Below are 23,936 nucleotides of genomic sequence, written 5' to 3'. Positions count from 1 at the left end.
CAAGTTTTGACTCAACAGACATCCTTACATGTAGCCTTGAAGGAAAGTGGAGAGTTGTGGGTGGTAGGGGGGTGGACCAAAATCTCAAAACTGAGAGAATATCACCACATCATCAAATCAACTTTTTACATGTGTTACTCCTTCTTACGTGTGTGTGTGTGTTTCTGATCTTCTTATTTCTCGGGAAGAGGAGAATGTTTCCTGTTTGAGCAGACCAGTGGGTTCACGGAAGAGTCGGAGGGGGTCGGGTTGCTTAGCCAACGTCTGGTTCTATTGAAGCAGATTCCCCACATCTCCATCAAACAGCAGCTTTGTTTGACATAGCTCTGAAAACTGATCCTATTCGTCACCGATGTCATATGTCTGTGCAATACTCGAGGCATTTTAATTGTGAGATGATATATGAAAGAAACCAAAAGCTGGATCTCGTAAGATTCGAACATAGCTGGAGAAGATACAGGTTCAAAGTGCACTGTTCCAAAAAATAATTGGCCAATAATTGTTTTGAAAGTAACTCCTTCTGTCCTGTTTAGCCTCAATTCTTTTTTTTTTCTTTTTTTGTACTAAGTTGCTGGGATTTTAATGACATGCCTTAGCACACCTAAACGATTCACTTGCAGTTTGCGTAAGCTTCGTTCTTGCTTCCTGTCAGCCCTTGAATATAGGAGGACCCTAAATAGGGTCATTAGCTGGCAAGAGGCATAATCGACCCTGTTTTGATCTTCTGCCCCAGATCAACCACCCCCAAAAGTGTGATAGTGGATGCTACGAGTCAGGATGTGGATCTGTTAAACTTTGGCCTGAGTGGTTTCTACCTTAAGATAAAAACAAAAACAAAATCACCAAGATCTCTCTAGTTTTTGTTATGGATCCTTCCACAAAAGTTAAAAAGATCCAATTCACGGTTCACACTGCATCTACCCCTTAATATCCCACAGCAGGCTTTCAGTCCCAAGCTGTGATTCATTGAGTGTCAGGTCTGCCCCTGGCCCACATAAGGGGGCCCAATCAGACATGCTATCCACACATGCGCGCACACATGACGCACTGCAAAGAAACAAATAATGTGTACTCCTTTTCGATGGACTCTTCTAATCTCGAATCTTCCAATTTAAAAAATTATATTTAAATTAGGAATATCAATACATGTTTTTTGTTTCTTTCCCATTTCCCATTGAAGATGTTGGTGTTGTTCTGGTGGTAAAATATTTGGCCGCACATACATCAAATGTGAGAGAGGATGAACCGTTTTAAATTTATTTTCCCGATCTGTCAATAATATGCTTTGAGGCCCCAGTCAGAATCTTTCTTCAGAGCTCTTGCAATTCCAAAATGCAGAAACATAATCGCTATCCCAGTCTTGTGGAAGAATTTGATCCCCCCCTGCAGTTGATCCATGATCGCGTTTGTTTTTGTTTCAGTGTTTCCGGGCACTCTGCTGTAAAGGACCGCCACCGCCAAGGCCAGAATATGATGTGGTGTGCATTGGCCTGACAGGTGCTGGAAAGACCAGCCTGCTGTCGCGCCTCTGCAGTGAAGGCAGCGATGGAATCGTTCCCACTACGGGTATGTGGGATATTCATTTGGACTTCACAGAATGAAATATTTCTCACTTGCCTGTCAATTGTTTTTCTGGCCTTGAACTGTTCTAACCCTTCTACGATACTATATGATATCCTTCAAAGTCGAACCAACCCACTTATCCAAACTATCCAGTTCAGGTGGGGAGTGGGTTGGACATGTCTTCGTACATCTGTCCTATAGTCATGCCAGAATCACTGTCGCAACCCACAAGCAAATACGCATACTCTCCCTTTCAATCTTGTGGGAGGTGGGTGTTAAGTATGTCCAGAAGAGGAGGCTTTGTGGTGAGCGCACGAGTCTCCTGGTAGTCAGTGTTCCACTTTCCATGTACGTAATGCAACCTCTCAAGGTCGCTGACATTCCACTTCCCTCTTCTGGCTCTGGCGGCAATCAGTGTTGAGCTGTTGCAGAAATCCCATCACAAATGTAATCATTTATGTATCCCAATTTGTAGAATGTGAAGCCACCGCCCACCAGTGAGACTGTTTCAGAATGAGGTTGTTCAAACGAAGAAAAAGCTTTTTGCACCTGCCATACATAAAAGTATAAGGATTGTTTATTCAGCAGAAAATTATTTTTGTACGGTTTTCTGAAAATTCATTTAGCTGTCAGCGCCTTGTCCATCTGCCAAAATCTAGTGGGAAGAATCGTAAGTGATGTGCCTGCTACTTCCCAGGCACATCTGCTTTTCCAGTTGTAATGCAGTTAAAACCACATTGTGGCCAAATGAATTGTTTTTGTCTATAGATTATAGTCAATACAATTTGGAGAATATTTTGCTGACCATCCTTTGTGTATTTTTGGGCTACATTTTTTTCCTCAAACTATTCAATGCACATTTAGACTGTGTTGTTTTTCCCACTGAAGTCTCCCAACTTGGACCACACAAAACGTGGATGTCGTTATATCATGAAAATACGTTTTCAATGCCTGATCACCTACTAGCAAAAATGCCCAGTGATTTAGTAAACGAAAATTCTCAGTGAAACCTTTTTGGGAATTTCAGAAGACCCTCCTTTTGTATTCTCATTACAATTGCATTTATGTTTCTCCTTAGGTTTTAGCATCAAAGCCGTGCCATTTCCCAACGCTATCTTGAATGTAAAAGAACTTGGAGGTAAGCCATTTAACAGTTTTATTATAAAAGTGATTTGTTCAAATTTGAAAATTCGAAATAATAACACAGACCATAGGACCAAAAGGGGTCATATATCCTGATCTTGTGGGACAGTTTAATCAAACAAAAGTAAGGTTTAATTGCACTTTTTATAATGTTGAATTTTTATATCGACTCTTAGTGTTACAATAGCGGTGAAATAATTTTTCTAGTTTAGTGGTTATCCATTTTACTTTATAAGGGGAATCATGCATTTAGGACATTTTTTGCTCTTTCGTCATTATTTTGTGTCTTGCTTGCAAGCCATCTTAAATAAAAACACATTATCCTTAGAGTTTTAAGCGAGCAAATGAGAAGAGCGCTTGTTTTTTTTTTTCTCCTCCCCATATTGGCGTCACACAGTTTAGCACACGGGCTGACATTCGCGTACAGACGTCAGACTTGTTGATGTTGTTACTTTAGCGTGGCTTTGTACAATCTAAACGGTGTGATTCCTGGAAGTGCACAGCACTCGAGGAAGCAGTTAACAAGCACAGATGCAGGAGCTTGAGGTGGAGAAACGTAAACACGCTGAAAACTAATGGGAGTGCGTCCCCTTACCTTAAAGGGAGCCCGAGGCGATGGCCGCATAGGTGTTCTATGTTGTCCCACCAAGAGGCCTTCGTCCCAGGATGTATTGTTTGGTTGAATGTTATGAATATTGTTAGCTTTGCACATTCTGCTTGTGACATTTGTAGTGTGATCTTTGAAGGCTCACCCAACCTATCCCTTCTCAGAAGACAAAACACACTTACAGTACATACAAAGAGGCACTGGGAGACCACCAACGTGAGCGCTACCAAATTTGGACAGAGCGCATTAGATGGCTTTTGAAAAGATTTTTTCTGGTTTGGATCAAAGTCGATCTGCTGCGACATAATTGTCATTGAAAATAACAATTGTCACATGTGGAGGACACTTTTGATTTAAAGGAGTTAGTGTATGAGCGGGAATTGATTACTTGTTTCTGTGCTCACACCAACTTGCAACCTTTATCATTTATTTTTCTATACTTCCAGTATGACACTTTGTGGCGTTAGTTGACACTGAAGTTGATCTATTGCTGTCTACTTCTTCGCTTACTTTTTCCTCTACTAATACAGTGGTACCTCTACTTTCAAATATGATTTGTTCTGGAAGTAGCCTCGTAACCTGAAAACTTTGTAAGTAGAGACGCATTTTAAGTATAAATGCGGCAATCAGTTCCAAGCCCTGCAGAAGTGCAATATGAGATTTTTTTTCAATAAATCGTAAAAGAGCATCAGAACATGAAACAAATGCATGTTAAAATTTGATTGGTTTGTTGGTTGGATCCCTTAACCACTAGGCCATAGGGGCACCACTTCCTGTCGTGTGTCTTGGTTAAGTTCAGCCTGGCGGTGCCCATCCCGCACAATAGACATAAAACAAGAGGCACATAATGTAAAACAAAACCAAATGATAAAGGAAATATTTTTAAAAATTATTTACCTTTTGGCCTCGCGTTTTTTGAAAAAACTGATCCAACGACGTCTGCTTTTGACAATTTGTTGCAAATGCGCGAGGAGGATATAGCCCGACCGATCACCCCTTTTCCGGGTGATTCCTTTCCACAATATCTGAGACTTAAGGTAATTTTGCTAAACCGTTTTTATTTTGGGCTCGAATGATGGCCGCGTCCTCCTCCCCACTAGCTTGCCTGATCCCCTTCTCCCGATTTTCTCTGAACTCTTAACTGTTACGGCGACATAAAGAGCATGCTGGGAGCACACATATGCACTGGGTTGCCAGGCAGATTTAAAGCGTTAGCCAGTTTGGTACGTTCGTGAAACTCTGGGAGCGGCTTATAGCAGCGTGTACTGTACTGTATTTTTGACTTTGTACCCTGAAATGCCTTTGTAACTAAAGGAAATATTTTCCTGTTCAGGTACTCTGTAACCTGAAACTTTGGTATGTAGAGACATTCGAAAGTAGGGGAACCACTGTACTTCTGATTCTTACCTGCTTCTGCTGCTTCGTTTTATTTGTATTCTTCCTCTTTTTATTTTTCTGCTTCCACATACTCACAGCAGTCTTTTTGGCAGAAAAGTCCTTTTCTTGCTAGGAGTATTCTTTTGTTTATTTTCTTTCGTCGAATTGTTCGCTTCAACACACGTGTTTTCCTAGCTTCCGCGATCTTCCGAAGAATGTCTCCGCCGTTTTTTCTTGCCGGAATTATTGCCGTTGTTATCACTTACTGCATTATGTTTCGACTTATTACTGACACTGAAGAAATTACAGATTTTGTGTTGATTTTCACCTTCCCTTGACGACAACCACCACAACAATGATGTAATCTCGAAGCAACGAGATCTCGTTGGCCGAGATCGGCGATCAGACAAAAACTCAAACGGCGAGACCAAAACAACAATTTTTTTGGTATTGTATTTTATTTATTCAGCCCGTATATACCATAAACATGATATATACAAGAAAACATTTGACACACGAACCTCTCAACGTGACGAGTCATCTTCGATCGGCGCCGGGAACAACATCTGCCTGACGATAAGTTTGGAGTGCGGTATATCTTATTTTTAAAAAAAAAAGTAATCTGTTAATAAAGACAATTTTGTGTCATAAAAGTTGCGTCCCGGGGACGTACGTTGATTTGACTCTATGTGTCCACAGCAAAAATGACGCGTTTAGGACACTGCTTTATGATCATTGTAATAGACTTTTAGGATATGTCTATATTTAAATAAGCGTTTGTGAGTCCATCAATTTAGAGTGGTCTCACACAGGCGAGATAAGTATGATGTTTTGATGCCTCCATTTACATCATTCTATTTAGGGGGTGGGATTGAGGTCATGGGTTAAAGAGAAACTCACAATTTTCTCATATGCTGAATTTAGGTTAAGACATACTGTTCAAAGTATACATGACATAAGTCTGGAATCCGGAAAGCTTACCCTCATATGCTGTTTCATTTGTTAGTGTTTAGCATAGGTCTTTTTGAAGGTTTCCTGATTGGAGACCCCTTATCACTTACCCAACACCTTCCTATTCTGTGTTTTCATCTCTTACCAGTGGTTTCAAAACAAGCAAACATGCCTGCGTCAGTTTTGTGATCTTTTGCATTACTTTGTGATGATGCGGAAAAACGATACAAGATGTGAGGTTCATGCGTCAGTATTTAGAAGCCTAAAAACCCTCTTCACATGCTACATTTGTGGCTCCTCCTGCTCACTCAGCCTTGAGTAAGGAACGGGCATAGGGTCTGTTAAAAAGCACTTTCTATATATTTGCTTCCTCTTTACAACAGAAGGCTCCCTTAGATGCTCCTGGCGTACAACCAACCATTCAGCAAGTCCAGCAGTAGTTTTTTAGGTGCACAAAGTTCAAAAGTTCATAAGAAACAGAGCTACTGAATTAATTATTTCACTGTGGATGAATGTGGGAAAGAAATATTGCATTTTACACGAGAAAAGACAAAGCTACTCATCTTGGGAGGTTTGAATTGAACTATAAGAATGTGTTCATTTTCATTGCTGTTTAAGCCTCTAGCTTAAAATCGAGTACAACTTATACAAAGACTACATAGATATTCGTTATTACATTTGAGCATGAAGCTTTAAATCAAGGATGGTGTCATAATAGTCTGTGGTTCGCTATAATCTGTGATCTGTGCAACCCTTTGAGACTTTGTGATTAAGGGCTATACAAATAAACTTGACTTGACTATAAATAGCTTTTTAATTTGCTTACAAACAATATACTAAGTAATACCCTCAACTTCAATATGGTAGGAACATAACAAAAATGAACTACGGTACGTACTGGACTAAAAGTATTTTACCTCTATGTAGTGTCTTAATATATTATTTATTTTCCTTATTGTTTCACTTACCACTGAGGGATCTTGAATACTAAACTGTTTAAATTATTTTGGTACAGCAGTATATACTGAGCACCGTGAATGAAAACTGTAATTTAAATGGGTTTGATTTTTTTTTTTTATTCATCAATTTGCTATATCAGCACTACACATACTACTCTGAGGTCAGCCAAAACTACTCAAAATGCAGTATACTTTGGATCATAGAAGCAGTTTCGATATGTAATTCTTGAAAACCAAAGCGATACAGAAACTGAGTTGTACAAAAATACATCCACACTGAACCGTACTGCGTATCGAATGAATAGTGATCCTAACTCCTATATCGGATCAGAAGTTATATTTAAATGTATGTCTTTTTATAATTAACTATATTACTAATATAAAAAGGAGAACAAAGTATGGTAATTATAAGAAATCATTTAACCCATCATACTAATCACAATTAAAATCATGTTTTAATGTGTCTCTTTTTTTTCTATGTCTCTCTGATAAGTGCAGCAAAAGCGGAATGAATGGTGCTCAAAGCCACTTTGTTTGATTTTTGGAATGGTATCCGTTATTAACATGACACATTTTTGTCACTCGGCCACTACCAGGTGACAAGGACGCACACAATCTGTGTGTTTGTGTTTGTGTACGTGTTTGGGTGTGCGTAAGATGGACTACGATATGACGTCAAGTCTAGACAGACCATTTCACAGTCTGCTTTAATGCCACACTGTGACAGCTGATGAAGAGGTGGTCCAATATTCGCCACTCATTGCTGGCGTTATTCAGAATTGTGCCTATCATAACTGGAAGTACAGGTGCAGATTTACCATATGCGCATGTTTATATTTTTCTACATGTATATAAACCCAGCTTGCATGGAATTGATTCAAATTACCTAAATTAGTTTTTTTCCCCCTTTATTACTAGCCAGGTAATAAGCACAAAAAAAAATGAATACGAATACAGGATCAGAATACTAAACCGTATTTATTTATTCATAACAAGCACCCATGTACAACGCTCACTCCTGACTTTCGATTAAAAATCTGTACATAGTTTTATTTCATTTGTAATCAGATAGATAGATAGATAGATACTTTATTCATCCCGTAGGGAAATTCACACTTCCAGCAGTATCCTTGTGTTCAATAATAAAATAAAGATATAGAATACAAAATACCCAATATAATGTTTTGCTATAGAGTATTTAAATAGTGCCTCGGAAAATACGCACTGTAATAAAAATAGGGTAAAATGCAAATGTGGGGGTGGGGTTTAATGTGGGCTTTTACTCCCCCGGATGGAGTTAAAGAGCCTCATGGCATGAGGAAGTAATTATCTTCTCAGTCTGTCTGTGGAACAAGACTGTGACAGCAGTCTGTCGCTGAAGCTGCTCTTCTGTTTGGAGATAAGGCACTAATCATTGCACGGATTCGATAATTTACTTAAAAGCCTCGTGTATAACATGCACACAAAACTTGAGTTATATTTTTAGATTAAATAAATTCTGCCCTACACAAAAATACACTGTATAAATATTAATGATAAAGACATTTTTCACATTTTCTATCTATTTGAATACTTTAGTATGTTGAAAATGGTTAAAATAGTCAAATAATAGGATATATTAGGAGTGATAATTTGTTTAAAAATCTGATCTTTACGAGAACTCGGCCATCGAAAATAAAACGGATGTAAGTAAATTCTGCCAAAAATGATTGGCCCCAAATTAATTTTATTATTTATACACTAGGAGAGTATAAATTATAAAATGGGTATGATAATTGCTAACTATACATGAATATAATTTTATTTTCTGACTTTATTCTAATAATTATATAGGTGAAATGATCAGCAGCACTTTCATGTTTTTCATTTTTTTAAAAGGACATGAAATCTGTTTCTCCTTACCTCTACATTTTTCCACGCTGTCTATGTATTGCAAATTGTTTTCCCCCCTTCCTGGCTCCATTATAATGTGTACAAATGCAATTAGCAGTCACTTGCCTTGGTTGACCATCTGGAATTCTGCCATGTTTCATGTTAAATGAGCCACAGAGAGCTTTGTTTCTGTCTGGGCCCACAGATATTTTGTGTGCAGTCATGTGACCACCTAGCTCTGTTAGATTGGGCAAAATAAAGTCAAACGTACTGCAGTTACTTTGGATTGTAAAAATAAAATATACATATATATGTAATTTATATTTCGCAATTTTGGAACTGAGTTGGTTCTTCTGTTTTGGAATGGTAGGAAGACATTCACGCAATGCAGTTTCAAAATGTGAAAAATATTCTTTTTTGGGACCAATTGCTTCGACAATCTAAGAACATTTTTTTAAGTATTGGACTTTGAATAAGAAGTACGAACGGGCCTGAAAAAAATCCAGCCCGACCAGACTCGGGTCTGCTGGTATTAAAGCCCGACCCATCCCGAGCCTGACCAATTAACTTGATTTTCAGGAATAAGCCCAAATAAACCCAAAATTTAATATTTTATTTGTTGAGAATCTGGAGGAGAGGTGATAACAAAATAAAGCCTGTCTTTTGTAACAAAATCCTAAACGAAACTGTATAAACATTTACCTCTTTTATATTTCTTTGTCTGTAGAGGTTAAATTAAACGACAATTTTCCATCATTGATGGATTTTTTTTTTTAAGTGTTTTTAAGGGAAAATTTTAAGGCCGTCCGTCATTTTGGCGGGATGAAAATTGGGCCATAAACAGCAACAGTAGTTTAAATAGTTTAGCGCAGTAGTTAAAGGGAAAGAAATGCCGGGGGACAAACACAAACAATGACAGGTGGTTATTAAAAAACAAAACAAAACAAAAAGCAGCGAGAGAGAAGCCTGGCCTGAACCCGAATGTAAAGATTGACATTTTAGGCCCCATCCGGGCCGAAATTCGGGTCGGGGCTCGGGTTTGGGGTTTAAGATCTTACCTCTGCTGTGAATAAATAGTTTTGAATTTAATTTCTATTCCAAAAACGTTTGCTGATTTTTCATCCCTGTATGAATGAATCATTTTTTTTTAGAAATATATATATTTTGTGCAAACTACAAACCCAACGAATTCTGTCAAAGATTTCGGTGTGCTCCTTTAGCACTCAATCTCAAATATTTAGAGTGACCCCATTTTATTTGTGGACTATAGAGTTGTGTTCCACATACATCTGCCGAGGGTCCTAACTCATCTCAGGGCCAGACTTCCTGTTTACTGTTTACTTCCAAACAGCTGTGTTGCAAACGTCACAGCTCTGACATCACCCTCGGCTCATTCGTCATTGAAATAAGCAAACTGTCAGAGCTGCTTTGCGGCACCTCCAACGTCTCCCGTTGTTTAGAGAAGGTTTTTCGTTCAGTGAGTCATCCTTTACATGTGAAGCAGATTAGGTGTATTGTATGTTGTGGACAACATTGAAACTACAGAACATTTTTTCCCCTTTGTTTTACATACGTGTACAATAAACTAGTGGTCTGCAACCTTTTCTGTACCACGGACCAGTTTGATGATTTGAAAATTAAATAATAAACAATATTCTCGCAGCCCGGCCCAATAACTATCATTATCACAATGATAACCATAGTATGCCTAAACCCACTGTGTATTTGCTAGACCGCTACTTTCGCTGAGATTTATTTTTTGCAAGTATAAAATATTCCTGCATCATCCTTTGGAGTGAAATACAGCCACACCTTTGACCGTTTACTGCGAGCCGGCAACATATCTGCAGCTGATGTGATTGGTCGAGCAGCGACAACAAATAGCACAAGGAATGACGTCACCTGACCTTGCATTGGGGTGCATTTGTTTGTTATGTTAGCCACGCAGCCCGGGTGGGATCGATAGTGGAACCGAAATGGAGTTTAACCACCGAATCGGTTAACTGCGGAACCGGTTCCAAATTAGAACCGGTTATCGATGCGCAGCCCTACAGATAACCTCACGGTTTAGTACTGGTCTGTAGCCCGTTAGGTTGCCGACCACGGCATTAAACCACAGCATAATTGACGTGCAGTTAGAGGAGAAGTGAATTGAGTGTTTAGCCACTCAAAATGCAGAACACATTGCACAATGTATATCAGTAAGGTACTGAGACTGCGAAAAGTTAACTGTGGTCGAGCGAGTGTCCAAGAGCCAAGAAGTGTTCCGCGGGTTCGAGAGCGTTCTCCATCTGGGCACCGGTGTTGTGGAATGCTCTTCCCCCTGAGATCCGATCTGCAACCTCGGTGGAAATGTTTAAATCCAGGCTTAAGACTCACTTCTACTCTATAGCATACGAATAACCTAAACTTCTTATATGTAATAACTTGTGAAGCCCTTAGAGACTAATTGTGATTAAAGGCTATACAAATAAAAATGACTTGACTTGACTTGACTTCACTGTAATCAGATTTCTGTGTGATTTATATAACCTGAATACTGGCAATACAGACGCCTCCCGACTTACGTACATTCGACTTATGGATTCCGGAAGATACAATCATTTTTTTCGGGATGTCGAAAAATATCCGGACATTGCTGTAAGTTAGATTTTGTCTTGTGTGCACCTTTATCAGAGTAGAGGACAGTGCTGTAGAACTTCTTTCCGCCGCTACCGGCGTGTGGCGCTGTGAGAGGTCACCCAGCATCACCCACCTGTTTCGTGGGTAATCGTAAAAGAGTGTACTTTGACGTTTTTATTGTTTAATATCTCGTGCATCCATTCACTATGGTTGGTGTAAAGTGTAAGGAAGAGGCGAGACGTTTCTTTTGAAAAGAAAGTGGAATAAAAAGCCATTTTTTACCACGGAGGAGGACCTCTGGAAGTCCCAAAAGTAAGTAGAACCTCACTTTGTTTATCTTTATAGAGCATATTATTTTATGAAATGTTTGTTTTTTTCAGGTTACTTATACAAGTCTTAAACATACTTATGTAAACCTTAAACATACAAAATATACCACGAACAAATTCAACTTACGAGCGATCGTCCGGAACCTAACTAGTTTGTAGGTCGGGCAGCGTCAGTAGTCAGATTTTAATAAATATACCTAGTGAATTAATTATGATTAGAGGGGGCACAATCTAAGCCAGTGTAAGACACTTGGCCACAAACATTTTCTAAATTCATACAAGATAGAAACAAGAGGAATAGAAATTCTGGTCAAAGATAAACCAGATCAATCTTTATAAGAGATGTCAGGAAGATACATTTGTTTATGAAGAGATTCTCAGTATCTCTGCCTTAATGTTTTTGTTTTTTTAAAATCCTACTTCAAATGAAAAACACAAAGAGAAGGAAGTGGTTCACAATAAACGTGTTGCAGGCCTAATTATGTGTCTTACGGTTGTTTAAGGCCAACCACATCAATTCCTGGACAGGATGTCCTCCTCGTGAGTAATTTTGTTGTTTTTGCCACGGAACGAAAGAGCAAAAAAACACTGCCCGTTGAAACACATGATATACCTTCATTTTCAATGATTTCTCTCTGACCTCCAAGCGCACCCAACTAAGAGAATATGTCTCATTGATGAAGTTATTCGAATCCTTGTTTCAGCTTGTCTTCATCTGCGAGCGAGGGCTGACAAAGTATTTATTGGCTGGGCTCGAACTGGAGAGACCAGTGGGTGGGCTGCTCTGACGTGTTTTCCTCAGATCAGATGTTAAGCCATTTGATTCCACAGGGACCTTGCGCTGACCTCTCTTTGTTAACTCTTTCCCCCTTTTCAACACATTCAAAAGTGTTATTATTGTATAGCTGTGATAGATAAGTGATTGTCCAAATGCAATACGCCGGAATTTCTAATCTTGTGCTGGAGCAATTTCATTCAGAGAAGATCTACATCATCAAGTGTAGTCCTAGACAGCTGGTGTGTGATGCAACAACAAGCCCTCACTACACAGATGCCAGATTAAGCTTGACTAAACAGGAAAATAATTCACCTTATTGGCCTGAATTTTGCATGTGCGCCTTATATTGATGTGAGTCATATATTCGAATACAATTGCGTACCTAAAATTGCAAACAGTACCGGTATATTACCATAATTGTGCAATTATTGATCTCTTACTACAACTTATAGTAAAGGGGTCCCCAACGTTGTGCTCCCTAAGGACAACGGAGGTGCTTTCGGAGCTGTTCTGAAAATAGCTCACCAGCGCTGGGTCATAATGATTTTCAAGTAAAATGATTTTTTTTTAGAGGTTGACCGAGTCTACGGCCAACAATCAAATTCCAACCCGGTAATAACATAGTAACTACAGAGTAATAACGTCATTTTAGAAAATGCATTACAAACGAGGTGCCCTTTGCACTAATTAGTAAAAAAATTAGCTTTCAGTTTGGAAAAGGTTGGAGACAATCGGCATAGCAACAAGTAGCAACGGTTATTGTAGCTGGATATCCACGGTAAGAGCACCAAATACCAACCACCAAGCCTTTAGGTCAGGGTCTCAAACTCATTTGAGTTGGGGGCACTGAAGCTAGGGTCCAGGTGAAGTTCAGCCAAATGGGGTTTTCCACAAAAACAGCTCTGATTTAAAAACATTCCGATATTCTTAAAGGGACAGTGTTTTATATTTGTCCACTAGATGACGCTGAGATGTGTAGCGCAACCAAAAATGAGTCCAAGGCAGACTAAAACCTATGATAACTGAAAGTGAGCAAAAAGCACCCCTTTCTTCCAACTTTTACCCAGTGTTTCTCAAGGTATGACAAAATTGAGGGATTTTTTTAAAAGAATACAATTAGGGAAGAAAGAGGCAAAAATGGAAAATGGAGAAAAAGAAAGAAAATAAGGAAAGAAAGAAAAAAGAAAAAAAGAGAAAAAAGATAAAAACTAAAATAAAATGCTTCTTTCCTCATTTTTTACGTTTCACTTTTTTTAATTGAGTTTTAATTTTGGTCTTTGTGTTTTTTTAATTTATTTTTTCTCTTCTTATTTCTTTTCTTTTCAAAAGTAATAGGGTGCGTTTAGGTGACTTTGAGTCTCTGTATTTTGTCTTCTTCCACTCATATTTGGTGGCACCACAGAATACAGTGATATCTAGTGGGGAAATATACTCTGTCTTTTTCATTTAAAGCAGTGGCCTCAAACTATCATCCTGGGGGCCACAATTGGCCCTTGGGTTGCTAGTTTGAGCCTGTGATTTAGGGACAAAAATTGCATATGAAAGGGTATTGGGTCTTATCTCATTATTACACTATTTTTTGTTAGGGTACCAGATAATCAGCAACCCATGTTTTTTTAAAAAAACAATTCTTAAGCATAAAAAAGCAAAGAGAAAAATAGTGCAAGAACCCAGAATCCTTCAGAATCAGTGACCCTTAATCTTTAGTTTAAAAGTCCTGCCGTCATGCCAATAGGTGGCAGAAGTTACCAACGAGAGCCAATGGGACGTTGCGGACATGGCAAAGTTGAAGGGTCACTCTTAAGTGGCAGCTTTCTTTTCCAGCAGGGAGCGGGAGAATAGGAAGAAGGCAACATGAGCACATGGACGGGAGTGAGAGATGAGGGGGCGGAGGGAAAGTAGAATTTCCATCCATCCATTATCTGCGCCGCTTATCCTCAGTAGGGTCGCGGGAGAAAGTAAAATGTGTGGTATCCTGGCTCCCATCCACGTGCTGGATATTGCATCATAACATGTAGAAATAATTTCCCAATTACAAATAATAACCATCACAATGGGAGTAAAGAACAAAACCCTAATCACTAGAGCAGTGGTTCTGAACTTGTCTAACTTCAGGATCCACGATCCGATCTTTATTGCAAGCCGCAACGTGAATCAAGAAAAAAAATCCCACTTCTCAAATGAATGAAAAAAGTGCAGTTTAAACCACGGATTGCGGAATATATTCAAGCTTTTTTTTTTTACAAAATGACGATTAAAACATAAGTAATACTATCCCTAATCCTCAAATATGAATTATCAGTAGTGAACATGTCTTCTGCAGTTGTAGTAATAAGGTGGTTATGCAGAGATCTTATTAGTGTTTTTCCTATCACACACTCCTTCATAAACAAGTACAACATTTGATATAGTATTTAGACTCCACTGACCTGGGAAACAAAGCACACAACTAAATTATAAAGGAATGGAAAAGCAATGGAATGTGGACTATTGGTTTGGGTATTTCAAAAACAAACGTGATCAATCCAGACCATGGAATATCTTTCCAGTAAGCCGTGGCATTTGTTGACATACCTCTTTTCATTGTGTCAAAGCGATCTTTCTTGAGTGATGTTCTATTTAACATTATAATAAAATATCTGCAGAAACATGAGGGGTGTACTAACTTTTTGACATACTGTATTTCTGTGTTGTGAAATAGCAGGTGTCAATTTGCGTTTGCGGGGCATTATCGCTGTTTCTGGTTTAGGAGTGGAATTGACCCTACAGTTGTTTTGTCTTAGCATCTTTATGCCAAGGCAAATGCCTGTGAACCGCTGTAAACTGGTATATGACCCTTTTTGGGGTCGCAACCCACTAGTTGAGAAACACTGCACTAGTGGGAGGCAAAAATAATAATTTTCCTTCAATAACAATGACAATTTGGCCAATAAAGAATAATAAGGCAGATTTGAAAGCAAAAAGGAGGAAGGAACATCATAAACTCAAATTCAGATTTTTCTGATAGCTGAAACCCATGATAGGAAACTCTAAATCGGTCAGTTTGAGTAGTTGTGGAACTCTCAGTTCGTATCTGCATTTCCATATACGATGTACTTCCCCTTTCAAAGGAGCTATAATCCAACTTTTGTATACGTTGGATTACGTTTAGGCAAGGCAAGGTAAGGCAAGTTTATTTGTATAGCACAATTAATACACAAGTCAATTCAAAGTGCTTTACAGAAATGGCAAACAGGTTAAAACACACAATAAAAGACATAAAAAATTTGAAATGTGTTTTTTAAAATGCATTAAAAGCACAGATAAAACATAATAAAATCAATGAATTAAAATAAGGTAAAAGTGAAGAGTGCAGATAGAACCCTTTCAGTTGTATGCACAGTTGAACAGAGCTGTTTTCAGCCTGGACTTAAACATTGTCAGAGTAGACGCCTGTCTGACGTCACCAGGAAGACTATTCCAGAGTTTAGCTGCATGGAACACCCTTTACTACTTTTAACCTTCTCAAATCCACAGCCACCCACACAGCACAACACACTTTAAACATTTATAAATTTTTTTACTTTTGAGTTCGAAATGGAAAACTTCCCACTTGAACTTAACACTCATTTTACATTCTTAGGTGCCAAAAGTGACGTCATTAATGACAGTGACTCCCTCCAAAAGTTGATGATCTAATGGTGTCACGTCCTTCCACAGGAGCTGACAACATCAAGAAATATTGGTGCCGCTACTACCAGGGGTCGCAGGGTGTCGTCTTCGTATTGGACAGCGCTTCATCAGACGAGGACCTTGAGGCGGCGCGTAACGAGCTTCACTCGGCCCTGCAGCATCCTCAGCTCTGCACATTACCTTTCCTCATCCTGGCCAATCACCAGGACAAGCCCGCCGCAAGGTCGCCAAACCAGGTAACCCGGGCCCTTTCGGGTCACTTCAGCACACCATTTCAACTTGTTCTCTTCACACGAGCTTAATTGCGTCTCAGGATTGTGCTTGGAGCTCAAATTGGTCGTGTAATAAGCGACTGTTCCCGATATGAAATGATCAAAAACTATACGGCCCGTTACTGATTTCATAAAAGTGTCAAAGTAAACGTTAAATAGCTATGAAACACACCTTCCTTATCATTAGAAAAACATTCAAATTGTATCCATCCATCCATTATCTGCACCGCTTGTCCTCAGTAGGGTCGCGAGGGTGCTGTAGCCCATCTCCGCTATCTTCGGGCTGTGGGCAGGGGACACCCTGCCCTGGTTGCCAGTCACAGGTGGCACAGATACATCTAGGGACAATTTTGACCAGCCAATTAACTTGATTCGCATGTTTTTGGAATGTGGGAGGAAACCAGAGAGCCCGGAGGAAACCCACGCAACCACGGGGAGAACATGCAAACTCCACACACGAAGGTTTAATCTCGTGACCTCAGAACTGTGCCGCACACGTGCTAACCATTGCGCTGCCCTGCATTCAAATTGTAATTAGAAATTTTAAAAAAAAACTGTAATGAGACAAATAAGATGATATTAAAGAGATTGGAGGCAGTCGAACCGCACAAAGTTTTAAGTGTGGTGCGGAGGAAGGGGTAGGTGGGCAATGCGGGATGTCCTTTGCAGGGAAGACTCACTCTCATCACACACGTTCCCCGAATTTTATATGATTTTTAAATATTTTAAATTGTGTACGCCGTATCACAATTTTTATCAGTTATTATTATTATTTTTTTTTTTTAAGGCCAATCTCGTCTTGCCCATTTAGGCTCTCATTCGGAACGTCTATTTCACTGGTAGAAGACAACAACGTCATCGTAGATTGCTAAAATTGTTGCCGTATTCTACACGGTCTTTCTTGCTCTAAGTGAATAGGTGCCGCATTGTGTTTGTGAGTTTTGTTACCGCTTAATAGGGGAGGATTTGCAATTATAGTAGGGCAATTGGTTGACAGGTAGAATAAAAAACTGTTCATGACACGTAAACACTTTCTGTACACTTAGAATTAAACTTACTGTAACTTTAAATTCACGTACTCCCCAAAATAATTGCACCCCATTTGTTGCCGCTTGTAGTAGTTTGCATTCTCAAACTGGATGAGCTGATGCTAATAATGAGCAGTCACAAGCAGTGACCGGTCTCTAGTGGTAGCCTCTGGGACTGCTCGTGAACTGAATTTTCCTCCATACAGCGAGGTACATTTTTGCTTGTATACCGAAATTCTCGTGTATAAAGGTGCCCGTAGAAAGAGGTATCACTGTATATAGACCATGTTTGATCCAATAAGTAAGCGGAAAATAATTCTGGGTTTTTATTTGATTCCATTCCGCTAGTCCCTCAAAACACAGCCACTTGAATTGTAAAGGATGGGTAATATCACCACCCGCTTATTGTCCGCACGCATTGTAGGAGCACAGGCTACATTTTTTCTCTGCAAGTAATAGATTCACGTTGGGAACCTGCCGATCACTGCTGTAGTCTGTTCTTACTAGTAATTGGATATTAAGCTGGCGGTGCTGCATGGATTTCTCTGGCTTTTACCTTAAAAGTCAACTCGGATAACATGGATGTTCCATCAGCTAGGGAAACCTAATCGTTTGTTGAGTCAGACCAGTACTTTTGTACCGAAACAACGCGTTATTAATGTAGCTACATTTATTTTTCTATGCATCTTAGGTTTGTATTGAGCTCTTCTTACTTCTTCTGTAAAGTTGTTGAGTAGGGAATCATCACATTCACGGCCAACTCAGAACTTCATGTAAAACACTTGTCTTTGTTTTGCTTGGTAATTATTTGTTCTGACAAAAATACAAAGGCATAAATGTCATGGAATAGTCATGTAGTTAAAGGTCAAGTTATCACCTCCTTGCAGAACTCAATTAATCACACTGTGGAGGCAGGAATGAGAAAAACAAGGATTGTCTGTTACCTTTTTTTCCCTCTGTCGCTCTGTGTCTCTTTTACTCTTTCCCTTTTACGATCTCTTACTCTTTTACTCACTCACTCTTCTCGCATGTCATCTTTGCTTGCTTACTGTATTCCGGAACCAGCAAACAAGGAGTTTTCTGGTTTTGAACGCTATTGCTAGAATTTCGAGTACAACCCTCGCTTGGCCTTCGAAAAAAACGGGAACTTAATTTTCCATTTGCCGAGAGCTATTAGAATGTCTCTGAAGTCTTAGATGGATGCCTTCAGCGGAGGTCAACTGTAGTTGCTTGCTTGGACCACCGGTGTGAGGGCTCTAAAAGGATGGGAAATCCACTCTGGGAAACGATTGCGAGAAGAGTCCTCTACCAGATTGTGTTATTTTGAGCCAAACTGGAATCTTTTGACTGGACCTCAATCAGTTTAACTTGGGTTAAGTCATTAGTATGGATTGATTGCATTTGTACACAAGTCACAACGGTCACGGAAACCCACTAATCTCGTTGATGGTTTAAAATTGCTTGCGCTCGAGGCAGACGCGACAACACCGCTCTCTTTGTTGGCGCCTGTACCATAGCCTGTTAATTTGGCCTGTGAGCTGTGCACAATGTTTCACTGGTCTAAGCTTGATATGTCCTTTGCCATATTTGACCCTCTGTACTATCAATTTCTGGGAGTATTGACTTTTGGCAACTGTTTGCAAACACCAATGACACGTGTGACTGAGTGATATGGATGGATGAATAGGGATGGATCTCGCCCGAAGGCCTCATTTGCACTTTGTAAGAAGGCCATGTCAGTTCAGCTGAATGACATAAAGTAGGTCTCCTGCTATTACCATTATAATGTGTGCCTCTCCCAACTATGTAAAATCCATCAATGGGACTTTAGAGCTCTGATGACTATGATGCTATTTTGAATTGATCGACATTGTTTATGACCTCATATCCTTTGCTAAGGTTTCCTAGTGTCATTGCACTCAAACTACTTATGATATCACCAAATTTGTCTGGCATCAGCTTCTAGGAATTCTGTCAGAAAAATTATTTGACTGAAGTAACAAATCTCAACTACAGGACTTCCCTAAAGTAATCCCCAGAGTTCTCCTTCGGTGCTTTCACGCATTACTGGAAGGATACATTTAGAATTTTGTGCTGCTCCATTCTAATGGCCATCTTTAAAATTGGCCCCTGAATGATCGTGATTTTTGAATGGATGGGAAGAAGAATCACATGTGTTCAACTATTAAGACAATTTGTTTTATATAAATAGTATCACCCACATTTGAGGTCATATTGAGCACAATGAATGATGTAGTAGAAGTTTACTTGGCACTCACTCCGTGTGCAAGGTTCTGCCGCAAGATTTTGGTTTTGTGAACGTTACAAGGATGAATCACATTTCCTTCGCTTGTAAAATGATGGTCTATGAGTGATCTCAACAGCCTTGAACAAATCCACAGGTTCGAGAGCTTTCTTCATTCGGGCCGTGGTGCTGTGGAATGCCCATGCGATTTGATCTGCAAGAGTTTAGATCTAGGCTTTAAACACTTTAATTCAATATCTAATAGATGACGTTGACCTCAGGAAGCTGTCAGACATTAAAGGATTACCTTTATTTCATGTAGATGACGTCTGTGTATTGCATCATCCATTGCAGCCTGGTCATCCTGGAAGGGGGATTACCTCATCCGCGGCTTCTTCTCAAGATTTCTTCATTTTCCTCATGTTGATGTTTTTGAATTTTTTCCCAATGTAGTTTTTAGATCAGGGGATAGTGTAATAGTACTCTGTACAGCCCATACAGACTTCTTGTGATTAAGGGCTGTATAAATGGAAATGACTTGACCTGATGTGAACATGATGTATATTATAGCCAGTCAAAATGTTGGCAATTGAAAACAAATATTTTTTATGATCTATTGATTCTAAACATATGGTAAAAATATACATGCACAGATGCCAGATACTGTTGGAGAAGGGAGTTTTTGTTTGGATCAAGTCAAATTTTGAAGCTTCCCACAAATGTCCTGTAACTTTTCTGACACACCTTGTACAAATAGCCTTAATATATTTGACTAAGTGAAAATATGTGATAAAAATGCCTTTGTGCAATGGCAATAAAATGCAAAGAATTTCAGCGGTAGACTGTTTGAAAAAACAAAAAAACCTTATAAGTGGCCTCATTTGTGGTTACAAAGTTGTAGCATGAGGTGTTCTTTTAGTCATTGATGCCGTTTGTACTATGTTTAAGAAAGCATTTTAACGGTGTGAATAAATTATCACTGACTCACGGCTTTGTCACTTGATATTCCGTGACTCACAGAAGAAGGGTCGCTGAGACGAAACCGCAAACCAGTCACAGTCACACCACGTGCTGCCTTGCCTCTGCAACGCTTCCCGTCAATGAAGTCATGACCGTGTTGCCTTCAGATTATGTTGCCACCCCTCCACGCTTAAAAAGAAACAAGGAAATAGTAAACTAGTGGGACCACTGGAGTGTGCCAGAAGGAAGTAGCGGGCCTCCATATGTTAACAAAACATTTGCTCAAGGTCTGCAGGGGTCTCTTAGTCGGCTTTATTTTCACTTCTCCCCAGGTCCCCTTTCTAATACTTTAGGTTCTCTTGAAAGGATTGCTCCCCTCATTTGTGATATCTTTGTAGCATGTCTAACTGTATAAACAGCTACAGAACTAGTGCGCAAATAAAAGCTTTATATGCATACTTTTCTCTTGGTTTTCAGTGTTGGATAACCTAATTGAAGTTAAAATTGTTTATGCTGTGTTTCACTATCATTTTAATCAGTCATGGATAGTTTCTATAATATAAAATAATTGAATTGATCCCCATTATGTTCTTATATGTTTTAACCCCTTAAAGTGTTTGTAACATGTGCCTAAAATCCCAATCCAAAATGCACTCTGAGTAAATGGAATGCAATTCTTAAACCATTTAGAGCATATCGATGGTTTCAGTCTTCTTTGAAAGGTAGGATTCAGAAGTTTTGTCCCAAACTGAAATAATCACAGCAAGTGCTACTAACATTGAGTAATCAGAGTTAGAACGCACAATTAAAGGCTTGCAGATGAGTGTAGCATGGGCATTTTAGCTGGAAAACAGGTGAGAAAATAGCTTGACGCTTTACCAGCTACCTTGTCAAATTTAATCCTAATCGGAAAAACATGACATTGTATTTTACCCATTTTCCTACTGGTAGGTCTAGGCGTTTCCAAAAGTGGCTATTTGGAGACAACCATTTACAGCACTAAAACTATGCAACTGTGTATTTTACTTTAGCTAATTGTTTAGACATTTTAAAAGAGTTGTAAATGTTTTACTTCTTTTTACAGGATTCAAATCAATGATTGCGCATACTTGCGCGTAATAATGGTGCTTAAAAATGAATCCCTAATGGGATTACGCACATTTATTTTCAAGATCGCATTTAAATACAAAAGGGACATCTTTGTATCGATTTATTCAGAATTTCATTTGCTGAACAATGTGTCAATCATCATTTTTTACTGTTGGCTAAAGTTTTACGAAGGTAAAAGAGGCGTTATGTTTTTTAGGAAATATGAGCTGTGGACCATGCAAAAAAGCCTGCAATTGGCCCAGAAAGATGTCAATCAACAGTTGAGAGGCTAACGGCTTAAAGAATATGATTTTTTTTAGTCTGTTTATTTGTAAACGGGAATTATGGGGCTAAACAGACGGTTACCAACATGGAATGTCCATTGATGCAGAGATGCTTCTCGGGGGATTTTTTTTTTTTTTTATCTGTCGGGATTGTGTTTTGGAGTAAATTTTTTACTCCGTTGGATTTACTAGACTCTCGAGGATGTAAGAAGGCCATAGTGATGTACTATCATAGAATATCATGACGGCCAGGGGACATAATTGGTGAGTTATGTCTACTTTATAGTTTTTGGGTATCTTGTTTCAGACTGATGGTGATATTTCTGTGACAAGTATGTTTTAAATGGTCAGCATATCTTGAATCCCAAGAGTTTTAAGCTTTCTTATGAAATGTGGCATTATCTATTTGAGTGACTGGTGAAATCCTACATACATGTACTTGCTTCTCAACATACTGACGGCCCGCCGACGGACCACCGGTACATTAATGGGTTAAAGTATTAACTGTGACTTTGAATTTGTCCTACACTTTTAATTTGTTGGTGTGGTTTTTCAGCTGCTTTTTTCATTGACTTTTTAAAAAGCATTCTTATTCCCATCGCTTATCCTCAGTAGGGTCGTGGGGGTGCTGGAGCCCATCCCAGCAATCATCGGGCAGTGGGCAGGGGACACCCTGAACTGGTTGCCAGCCAATCGCAGGGCACACGGGGGCAGACAACTCACTCGCTCATTCGCACCTAGGGACAATTTGGACCGGCCAATCCACCTGAAATGCATGTTTTTGGAATGTGGGAGGAAACCCACGCAAGCACAGGGAGAACTTACAAACTCCGCACAGGAAGTCTGGAGCTGGATTTGAACCCACACAGGAGGTTCCGATGACATAAACTGTGCCGCACATGCGCTAACCACTGCGCCGCCATGCTGCCCTCATTCTTATTCCAATCAAGTCAAATACAAATGTCTTTTGTGTATTTGCACAAACCGTGGGACCCGAAAGATCTGTTCCTATTTGCCAGCACCAAGGGCCACGGGCCTACGCCCTTTTTAGTAACACTAGGTGAAATCAAATTTCCAAAATAGCAATGTTTTTAATGGTTGGTATGAATAGCATTGATTAGTTATTATTCATCCAATGATTTCACTTGGCTCCTTGCTGAATGGGCAATGTTGATTCTGTCATAGCCAATCAAAATGCATCAAGACATTTTATCTCACCTATAGTAAGCAGACATTTCATATGACTTCCATAAATAAATCTCACATTGATATTTAAAAAGTGATTTCGAGTAACCAACACTGTTCACTGCAATAACTTGATTTTAAGAATAAAATGTGTCTGCTTCAGAATTATGAATTCCATTTCCATGGTGAATTATTCACAAAATAAAAGGTTCTTCTCAATTGTTTATCTTGCCATGACTTATTGAAAATGGTCAAGATGCAGCGCTAAAGTGCTTAATATTAAATGACCGTTACACTTAGAGTACACAGGTACATGTCTGAATCAAGTCCCACTAGAGCTCAGTATAAGTGCATTTGTGTCTACTTTGCAAAGGGTAGAAGTTCAGCTCAAGAAATCGCCTTGTCCGTTAGGATCCCCTGTCGCAGGGTTGTTATCCTATGGAGTTTTCTTATTTTCATATGGCTCACACACTATATGAATGTTATTTCTGGGGAGAAAAGTCTATTTGTTGTAAAATTGTTTTAAAATTAAAGTTTGTGTTGATTTAAAATACTACCAAATTAAAACCACTGTATTATTCTTTAGCATCCATATCATAACTTTTACGTCTATGTAACTTCTCTTCTAGAAGCAGGGGCACAAGGGTAAACAAGCAACTGCAAAGTAACCTACATGGAGGATTTCCAAATACTAAAATGATGTCACAAATGCCCTATAGGAGAACCCATCTATACGCTGTATGCTATGTCTCCTTTCATTATTCATTAGAATCTCCATTAGCTTTTTACATCGAAGCCATGTTCAGGGCCAGTGCACATTGCTCTTCAGACATTTTGAACCACCAAAGCTACTTTAAGCAAACTTTTTCTGTACTGGAGGCATTGCAAAACAACAACACACCCTCTTTTGGTGAAAGAACTACAAAATAACCAAACTGACAAATTACATGATATAGAAAGTTGGTATATTGATGAAACCTGAGATCAAAATATTAAATAT

The 23,936-nt window shown here is 39.1% G+C and overlaps 1 protein-coding gene across 2 annotated transcripts in view; it reads left to right on the top strand.

Moving 5' to 3' along the window:
* The window catches only part of LOC148366363 (ADP-ribosylation factor-like protein 15), a 115,587-nt gene that overhangs the window by 49,653 nt on the left and 41,998 nt on the right, over nt 1-23,936 (top strand). For both annotated transcript variants that reach the window (XM_088336795.1, XM_088336796.1), the window contains exons 2-4: nt 1,422-1,566; nt 2,642-2,701; nt 15,901-16,109. In XM_088336795.1, the coding sequence (XP_088192921.1) occupies nt 1,422-1,566; nt 2,642-2,701; nt 15,901-16,109 (414 nt within the window). The remainder of the gene's footprint in view (nt 1-1,421; nt 1,567-2,641; nt 2,702-15,900; nt 16,110-23,936) is intronic.

The sequence above is a fragment of the Urocampus carinirostris genome, chromosome 5, assembly GCF_059441175.1.
Source record: "Urocampus carinirostris isolate Australia breed hairy pipefish chromosome 5, RoL_Ucar_1.0, whole genome shotgun sequence".
NCBI lineage: Eukaryota > Metazoa > Chordata > Actinopteri > Syngnathiformes > Syngnathidae > Urocampus > Urocampus carinirostris.
This window is presented reverse-complemented; position numbering and strand designations above follow the sequence as displayed.